General features: G+C 40.6%; 1 protein-coding gene across 3 annotated transcripts in view; it reads right to left on the bottom strand.

The window, feature by feature from the left end:
• Nucleotides 1-16,662, bottom strand: part of iqch (IQ motif containing H) — a 152,755-nt gene that overhangs the window by 124,887 nt on the left and 11,206 nt on the right. The window contains exons 4-5 of one of the 3 annotated variants that reach the window (XM_041174725.1): nucleotides 13,245-13,342; nucleotides 11,710-11,830 (exon numbers count right to left, since the gene is read on the bottom strand). In XM_041174725.1, the coding sequence (XP_041030659.1) occupies nucleotides 11,710-11,830; nucleotides 13,245-13,342 (219 nt within the window). Of the gene's footprint in view, nucleotides 1-757; nucleotides 837-11,709; nucleotides 11,831-13,244; nucleotides 13,343-16,662 lie in introns of those variants that run through there. The other 2 variants (XM_041174726.1, XM_041174727.1) reach the window with 2 other exon arrangements.

Here is a 16,662-nt window from a genome sequence, read left to right as displayed (position 1 = left end):
TAAACAATCCCCAAAGAGAAGCAAAACGAATTTAAAAACCCTGGATAATTTAAAGCAAGAAACTCGGTGAAATTCCTTTATGACACCTGGAGGTGATCAAACAAGGTCCAGCAAAGTATGGTGTCCGAGAGACATATTCCCCAATACCCCTCTGACCTTCTATGGACAGTGAAGTCAGCCATAGTTTGGAACTTGTGCAGATCCCTTTCAAACAACTGCAGTGAATCAGCACTCACTGCACAGGCCAGTAACCTTTTTTTTTCCCACACAGGCTGAATACTCTGTGTAAAGAAACATCTCCTTACATCTAACCTAGTTCTACGCTTATTTAACTTACATGCATGTTTCTGGTCCTAACCTTTCTAACCCAAATAGGGACAGTGTAGATCATTCAGCCCCTCAATCAGCTAGTAGTTAATCCGTATCATAACTCCATCTATCCACCATGGTTCTGTAATCCTTACTACCTATGCATAGCAAAAATCTATCAATCGCAGTTCTGAAATTTTCAACTGATTTATCCTATAACCTATCCACATGGACCAAATCTAATCCTTTCATTATTTTAAAAACTCCTCAAAGTCTACCATGAAAAGGCCCACATTTCTTAGCCTTTCCTACATTACAACAGTGACTAGACTTCAAAAGTACTTCATTGGCTGTAAAGCACACTGAGACGTCCTGAAATTATAAAAGGGATGTTGCAGCTTGCACAAAAGAATTTCTCTCTGATATTTCTTGTTTTGTATTCAATTACCTGGCAATACAATCCAACACTCTATTTGCTTTTGCAATGGCCTCGCAGCACTGGTCAGGATCCTTCAGGTCTTCCTGCATACCTAAATCGTTCACCTATCTCAACAGTCTTAAATTTGATATATACATGGTTGGCATTTGTCCTAACCATGAGAACACTTCATTAAATTACATCTGCCAATTGCCATCCCATTCCACCCTTGTATCTAGATCTGCTGTAATTTATTTTTCTCACCTAAGTTTCTAACACCCACATGCATTTTTACATCAACTAAAGATTTGCAGAAAGTGCATGCAATGTTGTCATGCAGATCATTGATAAAGAAAGTAAACAGCAGCAGCTCAAATGTCAGTCCCTGTGGGACTCCACTTGTAACTGCTCTCCAGGCAGAACTGCCGCTATTAATAACAAGCTTTTATCTACCAGAATGCAACCAATTCCTTATGCAACCCCAAATCCACCTGCTAATTCCACAGGATTCTATTTTATGAAGCAGCCTATTTTGCAGCACTTTGTTGAAAATCAAGGTTATACAATGTCAAATAAGTTATATACATCGATCAACTTCCTCAAAAAATTCAGTGAGGTTGGTGACATGTGAACACATTTTCCAGAAGACATGTTGAGAGTCTCAAGTAACCTCTTTGCTATCAAGGCGATCCTACCATGTATCTCTAATGATCCCTTCCAGCAACTTGCCTACAACAGAGGTCAAGCTAATGGGCCTGCAATTCTCTGGTTCTGACTTTTGCCCTTTTCGAGTACTGGCACCACATGGGTCATCTTCCAGTCTATGAAAACAATTCCAGGCACTAGTGAGCTGTTAAATGTTTAATAAAGAGGCTTGCTGAGCTCAGTTTCCACTTCTCTGAGCACCGGAGTGAATGCTGTCAGGACCAGCAGCCCAACCATTTTAAGACCCCTTATTCTATCCAGAATTATATCGAGTTCACTTTGACATTCTGAACTTTAGTGTCAGATGTACGATACGTTACTGGAAAGTAAGCATTGTCTTCTGTGGTGAAGGCAGATGCAAAGTAGTAATTTAAAAGTGCGACTTGCATTTATACAATAACTGTCAGACCTCAGAACACTCAAATCGCTTTACCTGAAATTGAGCACTTTTTATGGTGCATTTACTGTTGCAATGTAGGAAAAATAGCAGCCAATTTGTGCACAGAAAGCTCCCACGAATAGCAATGAAGTAAATGACCAGGTCATATCTTTTAGAAGTCGGTTGAGATATAAATATTGGCCAGGGCAGCAGGAGAACTCCCCTGCTCTTCTTCAAAATGTGCAGTGGGATCTCTTATATTCACCTGAAAGGGTCAAAAGATGGCATCTCCAGCAGTGCAGCACTCCCTCAGTATTATACTGAAGCGTCAACCTAAATTATGTGCTCGCGTCTTATCATACCTTGGGAATCCACCTGAATATGCCCTGCAAAATTCTTTAGTGGCCTATTCAGTTCCAAACTGGCTCCCAACACAGCTAAAAAATCTTGGTATTGTTACCACAACTTGCCACTTCCAACTTTGCCAAGCATCCTTTTGGTTGCTCTGATGCCAACTTTCATTGTCTTTTGGCTGGCACAATATGATGTATTAAGCAATGACATCTCTTGTGCAGCAGCCACGTTACCCTGTCCACGGATGGTGGTGGGTTTGTTCCATTCCCTGCTTCTAGGGCAGGCAGATAATCTGTTGTGCTGAAATTAGTCACTAGAAGGTTTACAAGACTAGGCGGGAATTGGCACAAGAAAATTGCAGCTATTCAGCCCATTTTGGCTCATCCAGCCCAAAAGTTCCCCATTGCAGCATCCAATTGATTCTGAAATGATTCCAGGGATTTTACCATTGCTTCTCTGTCAGAAGTCCATTCCACGCAGTAATCCTTGTTGCGTCTGAAGAATTGCTTCAAATCAGTCCAAATTTTGTATTCTACTAACTTGATGTTGTGGTCCTTGTTGTACTCTTGCAATTTAATTAAAATTTTCTTCCAGATTTACCTTTCCATACTGTTTACAATTTTACAATCAGTAATCTACAAGGTCACTGTTAAGCCACCTCCCCATCAAGGCTCAAAGACCCAAGTTTCTCCAGCTTTTCTTCATGCATAAAGCCTCTAACCTGACTGATCAGTCTTGTAGCTCTTGTATGCATTGTGTCCAATACATATTTTCCTCCATTTATCATCAGCCTGCCTCAAGTGAGGAAATTACTTCCCTCAGCGTGATGCTGTCTGAACTCATGGAAAAAGCCACTCTGCAGATAGTGTAACCTGGCTTCCATGTAAGACCTAAGAAGTGATTATTTGGCTATCTACATTTATGCCAAACAGCTATGTAGAAAAGGGCAATAGCAATATCTGCAATTTTTGTGGGGGATGGTTACCAGAGAAACTGAATGGTGTTGTGCAGTTTAAGAATGGAGGAAATTCAAATTGACTCACATGGGATAGCCAATCATGTAGCATAGACTCATAGACATTTACAGCACAGAAGGAGGCCATTCAGCCCATCATGTCTGTGCCAGGCAACAAAGATCTGACTACACCAATCCCATTTTCCAGCACTTGGCCCATAGCCATGGATGCTATGGCAATACAGGTGAATATTTAGATACTTCTTAAATGTTACAAGAGTTTAAGGCAATGAGTTCCAGACTCCCACCACTCTCTGGGTGAAAAAATTTCTCCTCAACTCCCCTCTTAACCTTTTACCTCTTACCTAAAATCTATGCCCCTCTATGGTCCCTAATTGGCCCTATGCTTTCCCTACCTCCAATCCACACTGTGAAGCTCTTACCTCTGGGAAGGATTTATCTTGCATTCTCCGTTTAAGCTAAGATCCCTAATGGAAAAAGTGCCTTCCTATCCACCCTATCTATACCCCTCATAATCTTATTTGCCTCTATCAGGTCCCCTCTCAACCTTCGCTGCTCCAAGGAAAACAACCCCAGCCTATCCAATCATTGCGCATAGCTCAGACCCTCCAGCCCAGGCAGCATCCTGGTAAATCTCCTCTGCACTCTCTCTCATGCAATCACATCCTTCCTATAATGTGGTGACCAGAACTGCACACAGTACTCCAGTTATGGCCTAACCAGCTTTTTATACACTTACAACATAACCTCCCTGCTCTTGTATTCTATGCCTCGGCTAACAAAAGTAAGTATCCCATACGCCTTCTTAACCACCATATCTACCTGCCTTGCTATCTTTGGGGATCTGTGGATACGCACATCAAGGTCCCTCTAATCTTCAGTACTTTCCAGGGTCCTATCGCTCATAGTGTAATCTCTTGTCTTGTTAGCCCTCCCCAAGTTCATTACCTCACACCTTTCTGGGTTGAATTCCATTTGCCACTGCTCTGCCCACCTGACCAGTCCATTGATATTCTCCTGCAGTTTACGACCATCTTCCTCATTATTTACCACCCTACCAATTTTCGTGTCATCCATGAACATCTTGACGATACCCCTTACACTTAAGTCCAAATGATTTATGTACACCACAAACAGCAAGGGCCCCAGCACTGAGCCCTGTGGAACCCCACTGGAAACAAACTTCCAGTCACAGAAACATCCCTCTACCATCACCCTCTGCTTCCTGCCTCTCAGCCAATTTTGGATCCAACATGCCACTTTGCCTTAGATCCTATGGGCTCTTATTTTCTTGACCAGTCTGCCATGAGGGACTTTATCTAAAGCCTTGCTAAAGTCCATGTAGACCACTTCAAATGCATTACCCTCATCAACACTCCTGGTTACCTCCTCAAAAAAATGCGATCAAATTTGTCAAACACGACCTTTCCTTAACAAATCCTTGCTGTTTATCCCTGATTAATCTGTGTCTCTCCAGGTGCAGATATGTTCTGTCCCTCAGGATTCTTTCTAGTAACTTCCCCACCACTGAGGTTGGACTGACTGGCCTGTAATCTCCTGGTCAATTCCTTCCTCCCTTTTTCAATAATGGGACAACATTAGCAGCACTTCAGTCCTCTGGCACCTCACCTGTGGCCAGAGAGGATTTGAAAATTACTAACAGGGCCCCTGATATCTTATCCCTTGCCTCCCTCAACAACTTGGGATACATCTCATCAGGGCCTGCGAATTTATCCACTTTTAAGGCCGCTAAACCCATCTCTCTCTCTATGTTACCTCCTTTCTCTCTCTCTTTGTTAATTTCCTCTAATATTTCACAGCCCTCCACCCTGATATCTATACCTGTGTCGTTCTTTTCCATTGTGAAGACCAACGCAAAGTATTCATTGTGGACTGTATCCACGTCTTCTGGGTCCATACACAGATTACCTCTATGGTCCATAATTGGCCCTATTCTTTCCCTAGTTATTCCCTTGCTCTTTATATATTAAAAAAAACCCTTTTGGTTTTCCTTTATTCTACCCACCAATGCTTTCTCATGCACTCTATTAGCTTTTGTAATTTCCTTTTTAAGGTCCCCCCTGCACTTTTTATACTCCTCTAGGGACTCTGCCGTATTGAGCCCTTGGTATCTGCCATAATCATGGCAGATTTGGCCCTAGTGGATTGGGCAGGAAGAAAACAAGGTAGGACAGATGATGAACAGTGGCAGATATTTAAGGAGATATTCAATTCCTCCCAGGTAAAATATATTCCAAAGAGGAAGAAAGGTGGTAAGAGGGGGAAAAAGCATCCATCGCTAAGCATTACGTAAAGGCAAAAACTAAGGCATACCAAGTTGCAAAAGTCAGTGGCAGGCTGGAAGATTGGGAAACTTTTAAAGTTAATAGTTAATAGTGCGTAATGCAGAAACGGCAGAGAAGCTTAATCAATGTTTTGCCTCAGTTTTCACGGCGGAGGACACTAGTACCACCCCAATAGTAACAGGTAGTGCAGAGGGTATAGAGAAGGAGGGACTTAGAACAATCACAGTTGCTAGAGAAAAGTACTGAGCAAACTATTGGGATTAAAGGGTGACAAGTCCCCAGGACTTGATGACCTACATCCCAGGGTCTTAAAGGAAGTGGCAGCGGAGATAGTGGATGCGTTGGCTATATTCCAAAATTCCCTGGACTCTGGAAAGGTTCCAGCAGATTGGAAAAATGCCAATATAAAACCCTTATTCCAAAAAGGGGGAGGCAGAAAGTAGGAAACTATAGACCAGTTAGTTTAATGTCTGTCGTTGGGAAATTGTTGGAATCCATTATTAAGGAAGTAGTAATGGGGCATTTGGAAAGTCAAAATGCAATCCATCAGAATCAGCATGGTTTTATGAAGAGGAAAGTGTATGTGACTAATTTGCTAGAGTTCTTTGAAGATGTGACAAGCAAAGTGATAATGGGGATCCTGTAGATGTAGAATATCTGGACTTCCAGAAAGCCTTTGATAAGGTGCCGCACAAGAGATTAATACACAAGATAAGATCACATGGAGTTAGGGGTAATATATTAGCTTGGATAGAGGATTGGCTAACCAACAGAAAGCAGAGAATTGGGATAAATGGGTCTTTTTCTGGATGTCGAGCTGTAAGCAATGGGGTGCCAGAGGGTTCTGTCCTTGGGCCCCAACTATTTACAATCTATATTAACAACTTGGATTCAGGGATAGAAGGTACTATAGCTAAATTTGCAGATGACACCAAAATAGGTGGGAAAGTAAATTGCAATGAAGAAATAAGAAATTTACAAATGGATATGGACAGGTTAGGTGAATGGGCCAAAATTTGGCAGATGGAGTTTAACGTGGATAAGTGTGAGGTTATCCATTTTGGTAGGAAGAATAAAAAGGTGACTTATTATTTAAGTGGAAGGAAACTTCAGGATGCTTCAATGCAGAGGGATCTGGGTGTCCTCGTGCATGAATCGCTGAAAACTAGTATGCAGGTTCAGCACGTAATAAGGAAGGCAAATGGAATTTTGGCATTTATTGCTAAAGGAATAGAGTATAAAAATAGGGAAGTGTTGTTGCAACTATACAAGGCATTGGTGAGACCGCACCTGGAGTATTGTGCAGAGTTTTGGTCCCCTTACTTGAGGAAGGATGAACTTACATTGGAAGCGGTTCAGAGGTTCACTAGATTGATTCCAGAGATGTGGGGCTTGTCTTATGAGGAGAGATTAAGTAGTTTAGGCCTATACTCGGTTTAGAAGGATGAGAGGAGATCAAATTGAGGTATATAAGATGCTAAAGGATAGACAAAGTAGACCGTGGAGTGGATGTTTCCCCTTGTGGGGCATTCTAGAATGAGAGGCCATAGTTTTAGGCTAAGGGAGGGTAGATTTAAATCAGGGATGAGGAGGAATTACTTTTCTCAAAGGGTCATGAATCTGTGGAATTCACTACCTCAGAGTGCTGTGGATGTCAGGACGCTGAATAGATTTAAGGAGGAGATAGACAGATTTTTAGTTAGTAACAGGTTGAAAAGTTATGGGGAGAGGACGGGAAATTGGAGTTGAGGCTGAATTGAGATCAGCCATGGTCGTATTGAATGGCGGGGCAGGCTCGAGGGGCTGAGTTACCTACTCCTGCTCCTAGTTCTTTTATTCTTATAAGCTTCTCTTATTTTCTTAATCCTAACCTTTATCTCCCTTGACATCCAGGGTTCCCTAGACTTGGTCTCCCCCTTTGTCTTTACGGGAATATATTTGACCTGTACTCTCGCTATTTCCCCTTTGACCTCCCACTGCTCTGACACAGTTTAATCTGCAAGTAGCTGCTCTCAGTCCACTTTTTGGGCCAAATCATATCACATCTTAGTAAAATTAGCCTTTCCCCAGTTTAGAACTTTTATTCCCGGCCCAACTGTATCCTTTTCCATAACTATCCTAAATCTAACTGAGTTATGGTCACTATCTCCAAAATTCTCTCCAACTGATATGCCTTCCACCTGCCCAGGCTCATTTCCAAATATTAGGTCCAGAACTGCCCCCTCCCTTGTTGGGCTTTCTACATACTGGCTAAAAAGATTCTCCTGGATTCAACTTAAGAATTTTGCTCCCTCCCTACCTTGCACAATAAAACTATCCCAGTTAATATCTGGATAGTTAAAATCGCCTACTATTACTACCTTATTATTCTTACATTTCTCTGAAATTTGATTACATATTTAATACTTTATCTCTCCCTGACTGTTTGGGGGCCTATAGTATACACCCAACAGCATGTTTTCCCCTTTTGTGTTTTTTACTTCTACCCATATTGCCTCATTTGATGATCCTTCCAAGATATCATTATGTTGGCATAAAAGCAGAGGGACATCAGCTCAAGCCCATTTTCTCATTTATCATTCATTATTGACTGCAGAACCTCAGCTACCACATCCCACACAGTCTGGAATTCTCTTGCTAAACACCTATTCATTGTGCCATCTCTCTCTGTCTCCACCATCAAAAGCCTTCCTGAAACCTGCATACTTGCACTCACTTCCTTTAATTTTTCATCTATTTCTGTTCGGCACCTGCCACTCCCCATTGCAAAACTCCTTGAGATGTTCAGCATTTGGAAGATACTAAGTAAATGTGAATCGCTGTTTCTGACCCAATCCATGCTGCATGTGTTGAGCAGAGGCTAAGAGAGAGGGTTTTTTTTAGTGTATCTTCACACACACCTTTTTCCCTTTGGGGAATAAGACAAAGTGCTCACCACACAGCTGTCATGCACTTGCTAGTAACTGGCTGCAGAGGTCTGCAAATGTGGAGTGTGCTGAACTCTCTGGGGAAGGAGGTGCGTAAACTAAGGTCAGCAAAGGGATAAATTTGAAGGCGAAGAGGATGGAGGATATGTACCAGCAAACAGAAACAGAAATTAGCTCTCTCTGTGCACACATAAACATAATAAACACCTTCAAATAACATCAAAATAAACATGGAATTACAGTCCTTCCTTTCTATTATTATAACAAAGTGCACTAATCTATCACACCCAACCTTCCTTTGGTGAATATATAAGGAATCAAATTGTGCCATACATGACTGCACAGACCTGTATTTACAGTACAATAAGGTAGCATGATTACATTTTCACTCCAACCTTGTTTCAGATGTGTGTTATGAAATAAACTAATAGCTTGGAGGCAAAAATATGACTCGTTTTCTATTGCTGCCAAATGATGTAATTTCGTGCTGGTAAAACAACCTAAAGCCTTTTAGAGTCTGTGAACACTAACATATGCTAATAAGCTATAAATGACTGGTTCAGACGGGAAATTCAATTTTTCTTATTGCATTTTCAAGTACGTAAGTAGCTAAAACTGTGCAGTAATATGTAGATGTGTAGGTTTGATGTTTAATACAATTGGGCAAAATCAGTCACTTTAATATAGATTCTGCTCATCCGAGTTTTCAGAAATATCTTTTAACAGCTTTTTCCACTTGTAGAAATGAGCAATTAATGTTATTGTTGGTCCTCATACTGCATAGATATAAATATAATGATGCTGCAGCTAAAATTAATGCAAATCATTTCTGGCCTGCACGGACGGAATGACTTTGACTCTATTGCAAAGCAGTATGGTTTGCTTAGTTTACCTGTTCTCCTTAATTTATTCTGCTCTCCAAAAGATGCGGACTCATGCTGGGATACACTAGCAACCCTTCAGTACCTCACCAAGTTGTTATTTCTTATGTGTTGCTTACACCAGGACATTGACAGGATATTTGAACATGGTGCATCATACCCAAGCTCAATTCTGCCCTCATCCAGTGTCCAAAATCATGTGTCCAATTGTCAACCATGTTGAGATCAGCACAAACCAGCGTCTGAACCTGGAACTCCTCTGTTGTGCATGTTTTACTGGGTGTACAGGTCAGGGAAGGGGAATATAAAAGTTCCTGCACTATCCATTGACTCTGTTTGGAAAGCACAGCTCAAGCTGACATCAGTTTCATTTCATAATAATATACAAGGGTTGCTGCATTTGGAGTGGGGAGTTACATTGTTTCATAGTTTGCCATTGTGAGATTTGAACTCTTGAACTCTTGATCTTGGGATTACAAACCCAGTCCCATAACCACTTGGCTGTTTAGGCCAAGCTTAAACATGTTTCCATCTGTTTTTTTTTCAGATGAAATTATATTATTTTCATAGTTTGCCAGTGTGAGATTTGAACTCTTGATCTTGGGGTTACAAGCCCAGTACCATAACCACTTGGCTATTTAGGCCAAGCCAAGCTGACATCAGGTTCAATCTCATCTTTGAATACAGTAATGATACCCATTATCTAATTACACACTTGAAGAAAAATGAGATACCACAGAGCATTGAGTGACACTGAACTTGTAGTCCAGCATAGGTTGGCACTTCCAAGAAATGAAGAGCTCTTTTAACATTCTTTCTTGGGATGTGGGCATTGCTGACAAGGCCAGAATTTATTCGCCATGCGTAATTGCCCCCATGGAGGCAAAATACCTACTCCAGTAGCTGCAACATTTATGTGGCTGAACCAGTTAAGATTTGGTCAGAGATGATCCCTAGAGTGTTTCTATTGAGGGGCTCTGATGTTTATGCAACTGAGTGTTATGGGGAAGTGGTTAGACTCATTCTTGTTAGAGGTGGTCATTGCTTGGCACTTGTTGTTAATAGTTCGTTAATTGTTTATATTGTTAAGATACACAGGTGAAGGGCATTGCTTAATTAAGTACTTTGATCACAAATAGGGGACAGCTGGGATACTTGGGTTTGGGTGGAGAGGTATAAGACAGAACAAAGTCAATCTCTTAGTACAAAAAAAAAAGCATTGTATCTTGGTTTTGACTTCACCCATTGCTTTGGATTCTGTTACCACTAGTGTGGTGTGAATTCATTTGTCACATGTCTGGATGTTATTCAGATCTTGCTGCATGTGGACACAGACTGCTTCATTATCTGAGGAATTGCAAATGGTATTCAACATTGTGAAATCATCAATAAACAACTCCACTTCTGACCTTATGATGAATGCGAAGGCCAATCACGATACAGCTAAAGATAGTAGGGACCGGGACTGCCCAGAGGAGCCCCTGCAGCAATGTCCTTTGGCTAGGATGATTGGCCTCCAATAGCTACGACCTTTGTGCAGGTATGCGTCCAGCAACTGGGGTATTTTCTCTCTGATCCATATAATTTACTAGGGCTCCTTGGTGCTACAGTCAGTAAAATACAGCCTTGATCTCAAAGGCAGTGATGCTCAACTCGCATCAAGAATTCAACTTGTGTCCATAGTTTGACCAAGGCTGAAATAATGCCTGAAGCCAAATTGTCTGAATGGAATCCAAATTGAGAATCAGTGAGCAGCTTATTGGTGAATAAAAGTAAATAATTTTCAATAACATTTCAAAGAAAACCTTGTCAAGACAAATTTCACAAACTTATGAGGTTATAGGGTACACAAATTTTTAGAAACAGGAAGAAATCATATGGCCAATTTTTTTAGGAAAGCGACCTTATCCAACCACCTTCTCATCACTGTAAATTCATGGATGCCATGCCCCTAGCAGCAAGCCATGTTCAAAGGGAACATGGGTCAGAGGATCAATATTATAGTGTCTTGGCTCTGCCTTCAAACTATGCTCCCTTTCAAAAGACTCACTGTCACTCACCATGTGCCAAAACTAACATAGTATTCCAACTCAAGCCTAACCAAGGTCTTGCACAAAGACAAAGTAGCACAATTTGCCTTGTAGTGCTTTGTCCTATAAACACTCCAGCACCCTATTTGCTCCAGCTATTGATACACAGCATTGGTCATGAAACTCTATAGATCTGTTTACTAGAACCCAGATATCTCTTTCTTTCTCTATCAGCTTTAGGGCATTACCCTGAAGGGTGCGTACATCTTCAGTATTCAAGCATATCTAATTGACTAATAATATAACTGGACAAATGACTCTTAACTTGATACCATTCTTGGAAAAAGATGGAAAACCTGTAGGTATTTCTGATATATTTATATTAAAATAAAACCAGTAAGTACATGATAGATAATGAACTTACCTGCGTTCCAGGTGAGATATGTTGAGGTGCATTCCATAACTGGTTACCATGGTGCTTTTTACTCAAAGATGGGTAAACAACAGGCCTCTTGATCGTTTTACTGATAGCCAGTGGAACTGGACTAAATGAAAAAAGATATAAAAGCACCAATTCATTATAGTTTTTGTGGCAAGGAATGGTTTCTACTACAAAGTACTTCCTTGTATGTGCATCATAATAATTAGGGTGTACAATCAAGCACTGGGATTTGCAGGCTCCATGTAATACATGGACTGCTGAAGCTGTACATTTATCTTTGAATTCTATCCATTTGTTCAGGTTGCAATATTGAACTTCTGAAACTTCTCGTCAGCTATAAATCTCTTGATTTTTTTCAGTTCAATTTCTTCCTCTCCTGAAGGCACTGACTCATGGTTGTGTTCATTGTCAGATACTAAGAGTCCTTAACACAAGTGACCATTCTACCTGTGTGGGTCACGTATGTACACTAAATATAAAAAGACTATTCAAGCATTGGGGTGGGTGCGGCATCTAAGGTGAAATTTGATCCCATCATTCCCTTAGGCCACACATGACAGCAATGATCACTGTAGAGAACAGGTAACTCACGGCATATTTTTGGTCATCTTGGAGCCAACAAACCCCTGGATATCATACCCTCATCACTCTGAGCCTCTCCCTTGAGATCAATAAACATTCCATAAATGGGATTTTCCTCTACACTAATCCACGGAGACAGTAATTTACTTTATTTAACCATAATCACAAACCCCCACCTCCTCAACATCATTATATTTCAGAGGAATACCCACATTAACTGCCTGCAACAAGCTGACAGTTTCAAGTAACAAAGAACAAAATACTGCCGATGTGGAAAATCTGAAATAAAAGCAAGCAAATATTAGAAACACTGAGCACGTTGAGCAGCATCTGTGGAGAGAAAAATGTAGAATTAATGTTTTGGGTTGATGACCTCATCAGAATATAAGTTCAGTGACAAGTAATCTCTCACTTGTAGAGAAATGAGTCTAGAGGGAGTAGCGAATTCTTCATTAAACGTACTCCCTCATTTTATAAAGAAGAACAACAGTTGTTCAGTTCTCAAGTCTGTCCTGTATCCTGGCTCCTGTTAGTTCCAATAGTGTCTCTCCTGGATGCACGGGGATGCTCTGATTTTATGGTGTCTATCAGGTAGGGGGTCTCAACCTTACATGCCTCTCCATAGGTTATGTCAGGCCAGAATTTTACCTACTAATACAAAAACAAAATACTGCAAATACTGGAAATCTGAAATAAAAACCTATTACATTTCTGTCTCTCTTCAGTTCTGATGAAAGGTTATCAACCTGAAACATTGACACTGTTTCTCTCCACAGATGTTGGCTGACCTGTTGAGTATTTGCAGAATCTTACCTGTTCATTTTTTCACAATAAAATGCAGGAAATACTTTCAGTAAGGAGTAACTTTGCTTTTAAATTACTAAATAATGACAAGGAATTGGGTTGAGATTAACAGTGTGACCTGCATTACTTACGCTGCTAAAGTGTGAGCAGCTGGCATATTTCTGTATTCCACTGCAGGAAGAGTCAAAACTTGTCTATTGATTACATTTAGATACTCCGCTGCACGACTCTGCAATGAAACATTTTTTGTTCAGTATGTGTTGACTCAACCACTCTCATAAATTCACTTTCAAATCAAGGCTGCTTTTGCTTGCCCTACCCACTGATAACAGATTTATATAATTCACTGTGCGTGATGTTGATGCAGACGGAACACTCTGTGGCTGAAAAGATCGTGCATACGTTTTCCTTTCATTTAATTGCAAAACTAGCTTCCAATGGTTTTCTTTGGCTCACTAAAGGCTGAAGTACAAAATGTAGAAAACCCCCTATTCTCCACCCAGCTCCAAAAACACAGTCAGAGGATTAGACTGGGAAAGGACTGATTATGAGGTTGAGCCTTGAGTTCTAATCTTTGTTTTCACTCCCTTCATGCAGCATCTTTGGTTGCCCTGGGATTGCTAATCACAACTGTCCACACATCTCTATCTCTAGCAGACGTTCCACGATGCCATGATATCATAACAGAGAAAGTAGAAAAGGCTGGCCCCATGAACTACCGCGGCCAGTACAGGGGCTTAACCCACACTTTCAAAACCATCAAGGACTACATTCTAACCATCTAAGCAAACCAACCCTGTGATCTTTGCCTTAATGGTGATGAAAACATCATTAAAACTTTCAGAAAGAATCCTTCGTATGGCACAGAGAGGCAGTGGAAAAGGGACTCCTATTTTAAAATGATAGACTTTTTGTGTTCTATTTGTATTTACATAATCAAAAATCTTTCACCTGCATGGACTTCATTTCAGGTGTTTACATTATAATTTTTAATGTCTGCAGTTAAAATGGAAACTAGCTGTAAATATGTCTTCCTCCCACTAGGAGCATAGCTGCTATTATTATTGTGTGGACATGGGAATTTATCATGGAAGTTAAAAAGGATAAAGTGTATGATTTGAAAGTGTGGGCTGAATTACACTTGTCCAACCAGGTACAATAATGGCCCTGTCCTCTAACCTCACATCACCTGTAAATTACACTTAGTCTTGACTGCTGATGTGCAACACCATAGGAGATGGACTACTATTTTAGAAAATTCTGGCTGACTGAACTGCTTGATGCAAAACTGAATAGGCAGCAATCCTAGACACCACTCAAGTTGAAGAGTGGGAGAGAAGGTGAGATAGGGAAGCAGCAGCTGGGTATGTCAAACCAGAGTTTTAAGAAATTGCAGCAGGGAAGGAAGACTGGAGGTTGGTTTCCACAGTGTCTGATGAACTGAAAGAGGAGGAGAAACAGGTGAATATGCAAATTTCAAGAAAGAGAAGCTCACTGATGTTCCAATAATATTACATTGTAAGCTTATTTGCTCACTGTGATTTCCCTCCAAGTTAACCACACCTGCCTGTGGCCAAAAGACCAAAAAGGGCAACCTTTTCTACAGCCTCTACTTTGCTAGAAGGCAACTGGCAGTGGGGCAGGGATGATTGTTTCTCTAACCATTCCCTTTTTCAAGTTGGGAGGTATCTGACCTCTGCTTTGCACTTTTTGCAATGCAGTTCAGCTAAGTCTGGGAACTGAATAGTTGTGGAATCATATCTGTATCCCCTTACTCTGGTGGTGTAACAAACTACAATACATGGGCCAACCTACTTACACTGACATATGGCCAAAGCAGCAGACTCATCACAGGTTTGTAATTCTATGATGTCTGATGCTTTGCACATCATTTTGCAACCATAATTTATCACATAAAGTTTCCAATCTCACCCACATTTGAAGATGGATTCCCTACCAGTATGTAGGATAAAGTATTTACAATAGAGAAGCAAGGCCCACAGTGTTTTTGTTCCTTACGAGCTTCCTTCCACTGTTCTTCATCTAACTAATCAAAATATCTTTCTATCCCTTCCTCCTTCATGTAATTAGCTAGCTTCCACTTAAACACATCTATACTATTCGCCTCAATTACTAAGTGTGGTTGTTAGTTCTACATTCTTGGTAACAAAGTTTCTCCTAAATTCTCTATTGGATTTATTAGTGGCTATCTTGTATTTATGGCCTTTAGTTCTTGTCTCAGTCACAGGTGGAAACATCTTATTTTACACCTATCCTACTAAGCACTTTCATCATCTTGAGGATCTTGATCAGGTCACCCCTCAGCTTTCTCTCTGCTACAGGAAAAGCCTCAGCCTCTTCAATCTTTCGCAATAGGTAAAGCCTCACAGTTCCAGTATCATTTCAGTAGCTCTTTTTTGCACCTTCTCCAGTGCTTCTATATCCTTTTCATAGAATGGAGACCTGCTGTTCATAGTACTCCAAGTATGGCCCAACCAAGGTTCCAAACAAGTTTAACATGACTAGGATTGATAAGAACTCTATTCTTCCCTTAGTCTTCAATGCCACCTACAATTGGTAGGCTTTTGAAACCCAAGCTTTGGCAGTACCTAATCACTAATTGTGCTTCATAATTTTTCTTCTCTCTAATGAGCACCATCAACAAACCAACCTGATCCTGAACCATGTAATACTGCCATATTAGTAAGCAAACTGTGCTAACAGACTCATTAAATCAATGTATGCTACTGTAGAACACGGTGTAAGCCAACTGCACCATAACTGCACCAACATGCTAAGAAAATGGAGTTTCAGTATACCTAGATGTGTAACATTGCATGCCACTCTATCTGTCTCTTCATAACAATTAACAATATTGACTCAAATATGAGAAAATCAGAATGGTTACTCCAACAGTACAGTTTCTGGAATTGTGAATTGAAATGTCACACAAAAGATTATTTATATTTGTAAAATAAAGTTTAGAAAATAGTTGAGAATGCTTTCCTCCCAAACCCCTGATGTCTCCCATGATCTATCCCTCAAAAATGAGAGTTTTTAAAGCAACTTAAACATTACAATGCATAGATTTGACCTATCCCTATGATGTATCCAATAAATCTACTATACGTATAGTTTCCCTCTTGTCTCAGAAAGGTGCTGAGTTATGCTATGGACTTGTAACTCATGCAAGTGGCCGTTTGTCATGTGTGTCCAAATACTGAGTGCTCCCAGGATATTGCAGTTAGTGGGCAGCCTGCTTGATCCTAACGTTACCTGACATGCACACAACATCAACTTGCATTTCTATAACATCTGTAGTGTAGCAAAGCATCCAAAAGTGCTTCACAAGAGTGATAGCAAATTAAATTTGACATAAAATGATATTAGGACAAATGGGGTAGGAGCATTTTAATGAAGAAGATAGGCATAAGAGAGGCAGAGAGACTTAGGGAGTGAATTCCAGAACTCAGGGCCTAGCCAGCTGAAGGTACAGACACCAATTGTGGAGCAAAGGAAATTGGGGGTGCATGAGAGGCCAGAATTAAA

Source organism: Carcharodon carcharias, chromosome 26, assembly GCF_017639515.1.
Source record: "Carcharodon carcharias isolate sCarCar2 chromosome 26, sCarCar2.pri, whole genome shotgun sequence".
In the NCBI taxonomy this organism is placed as follows: Eukaryota; Metazoa; Chordata; class Chondrichthyes; order Lamniformes; family Lamnidae; genus Carcharodon; species Carcharodon carcharias.
Note: the sequence above shows the minus strand (reverse complement) of the source record. Positions and strands in the feature narration are given on the sequence as shown.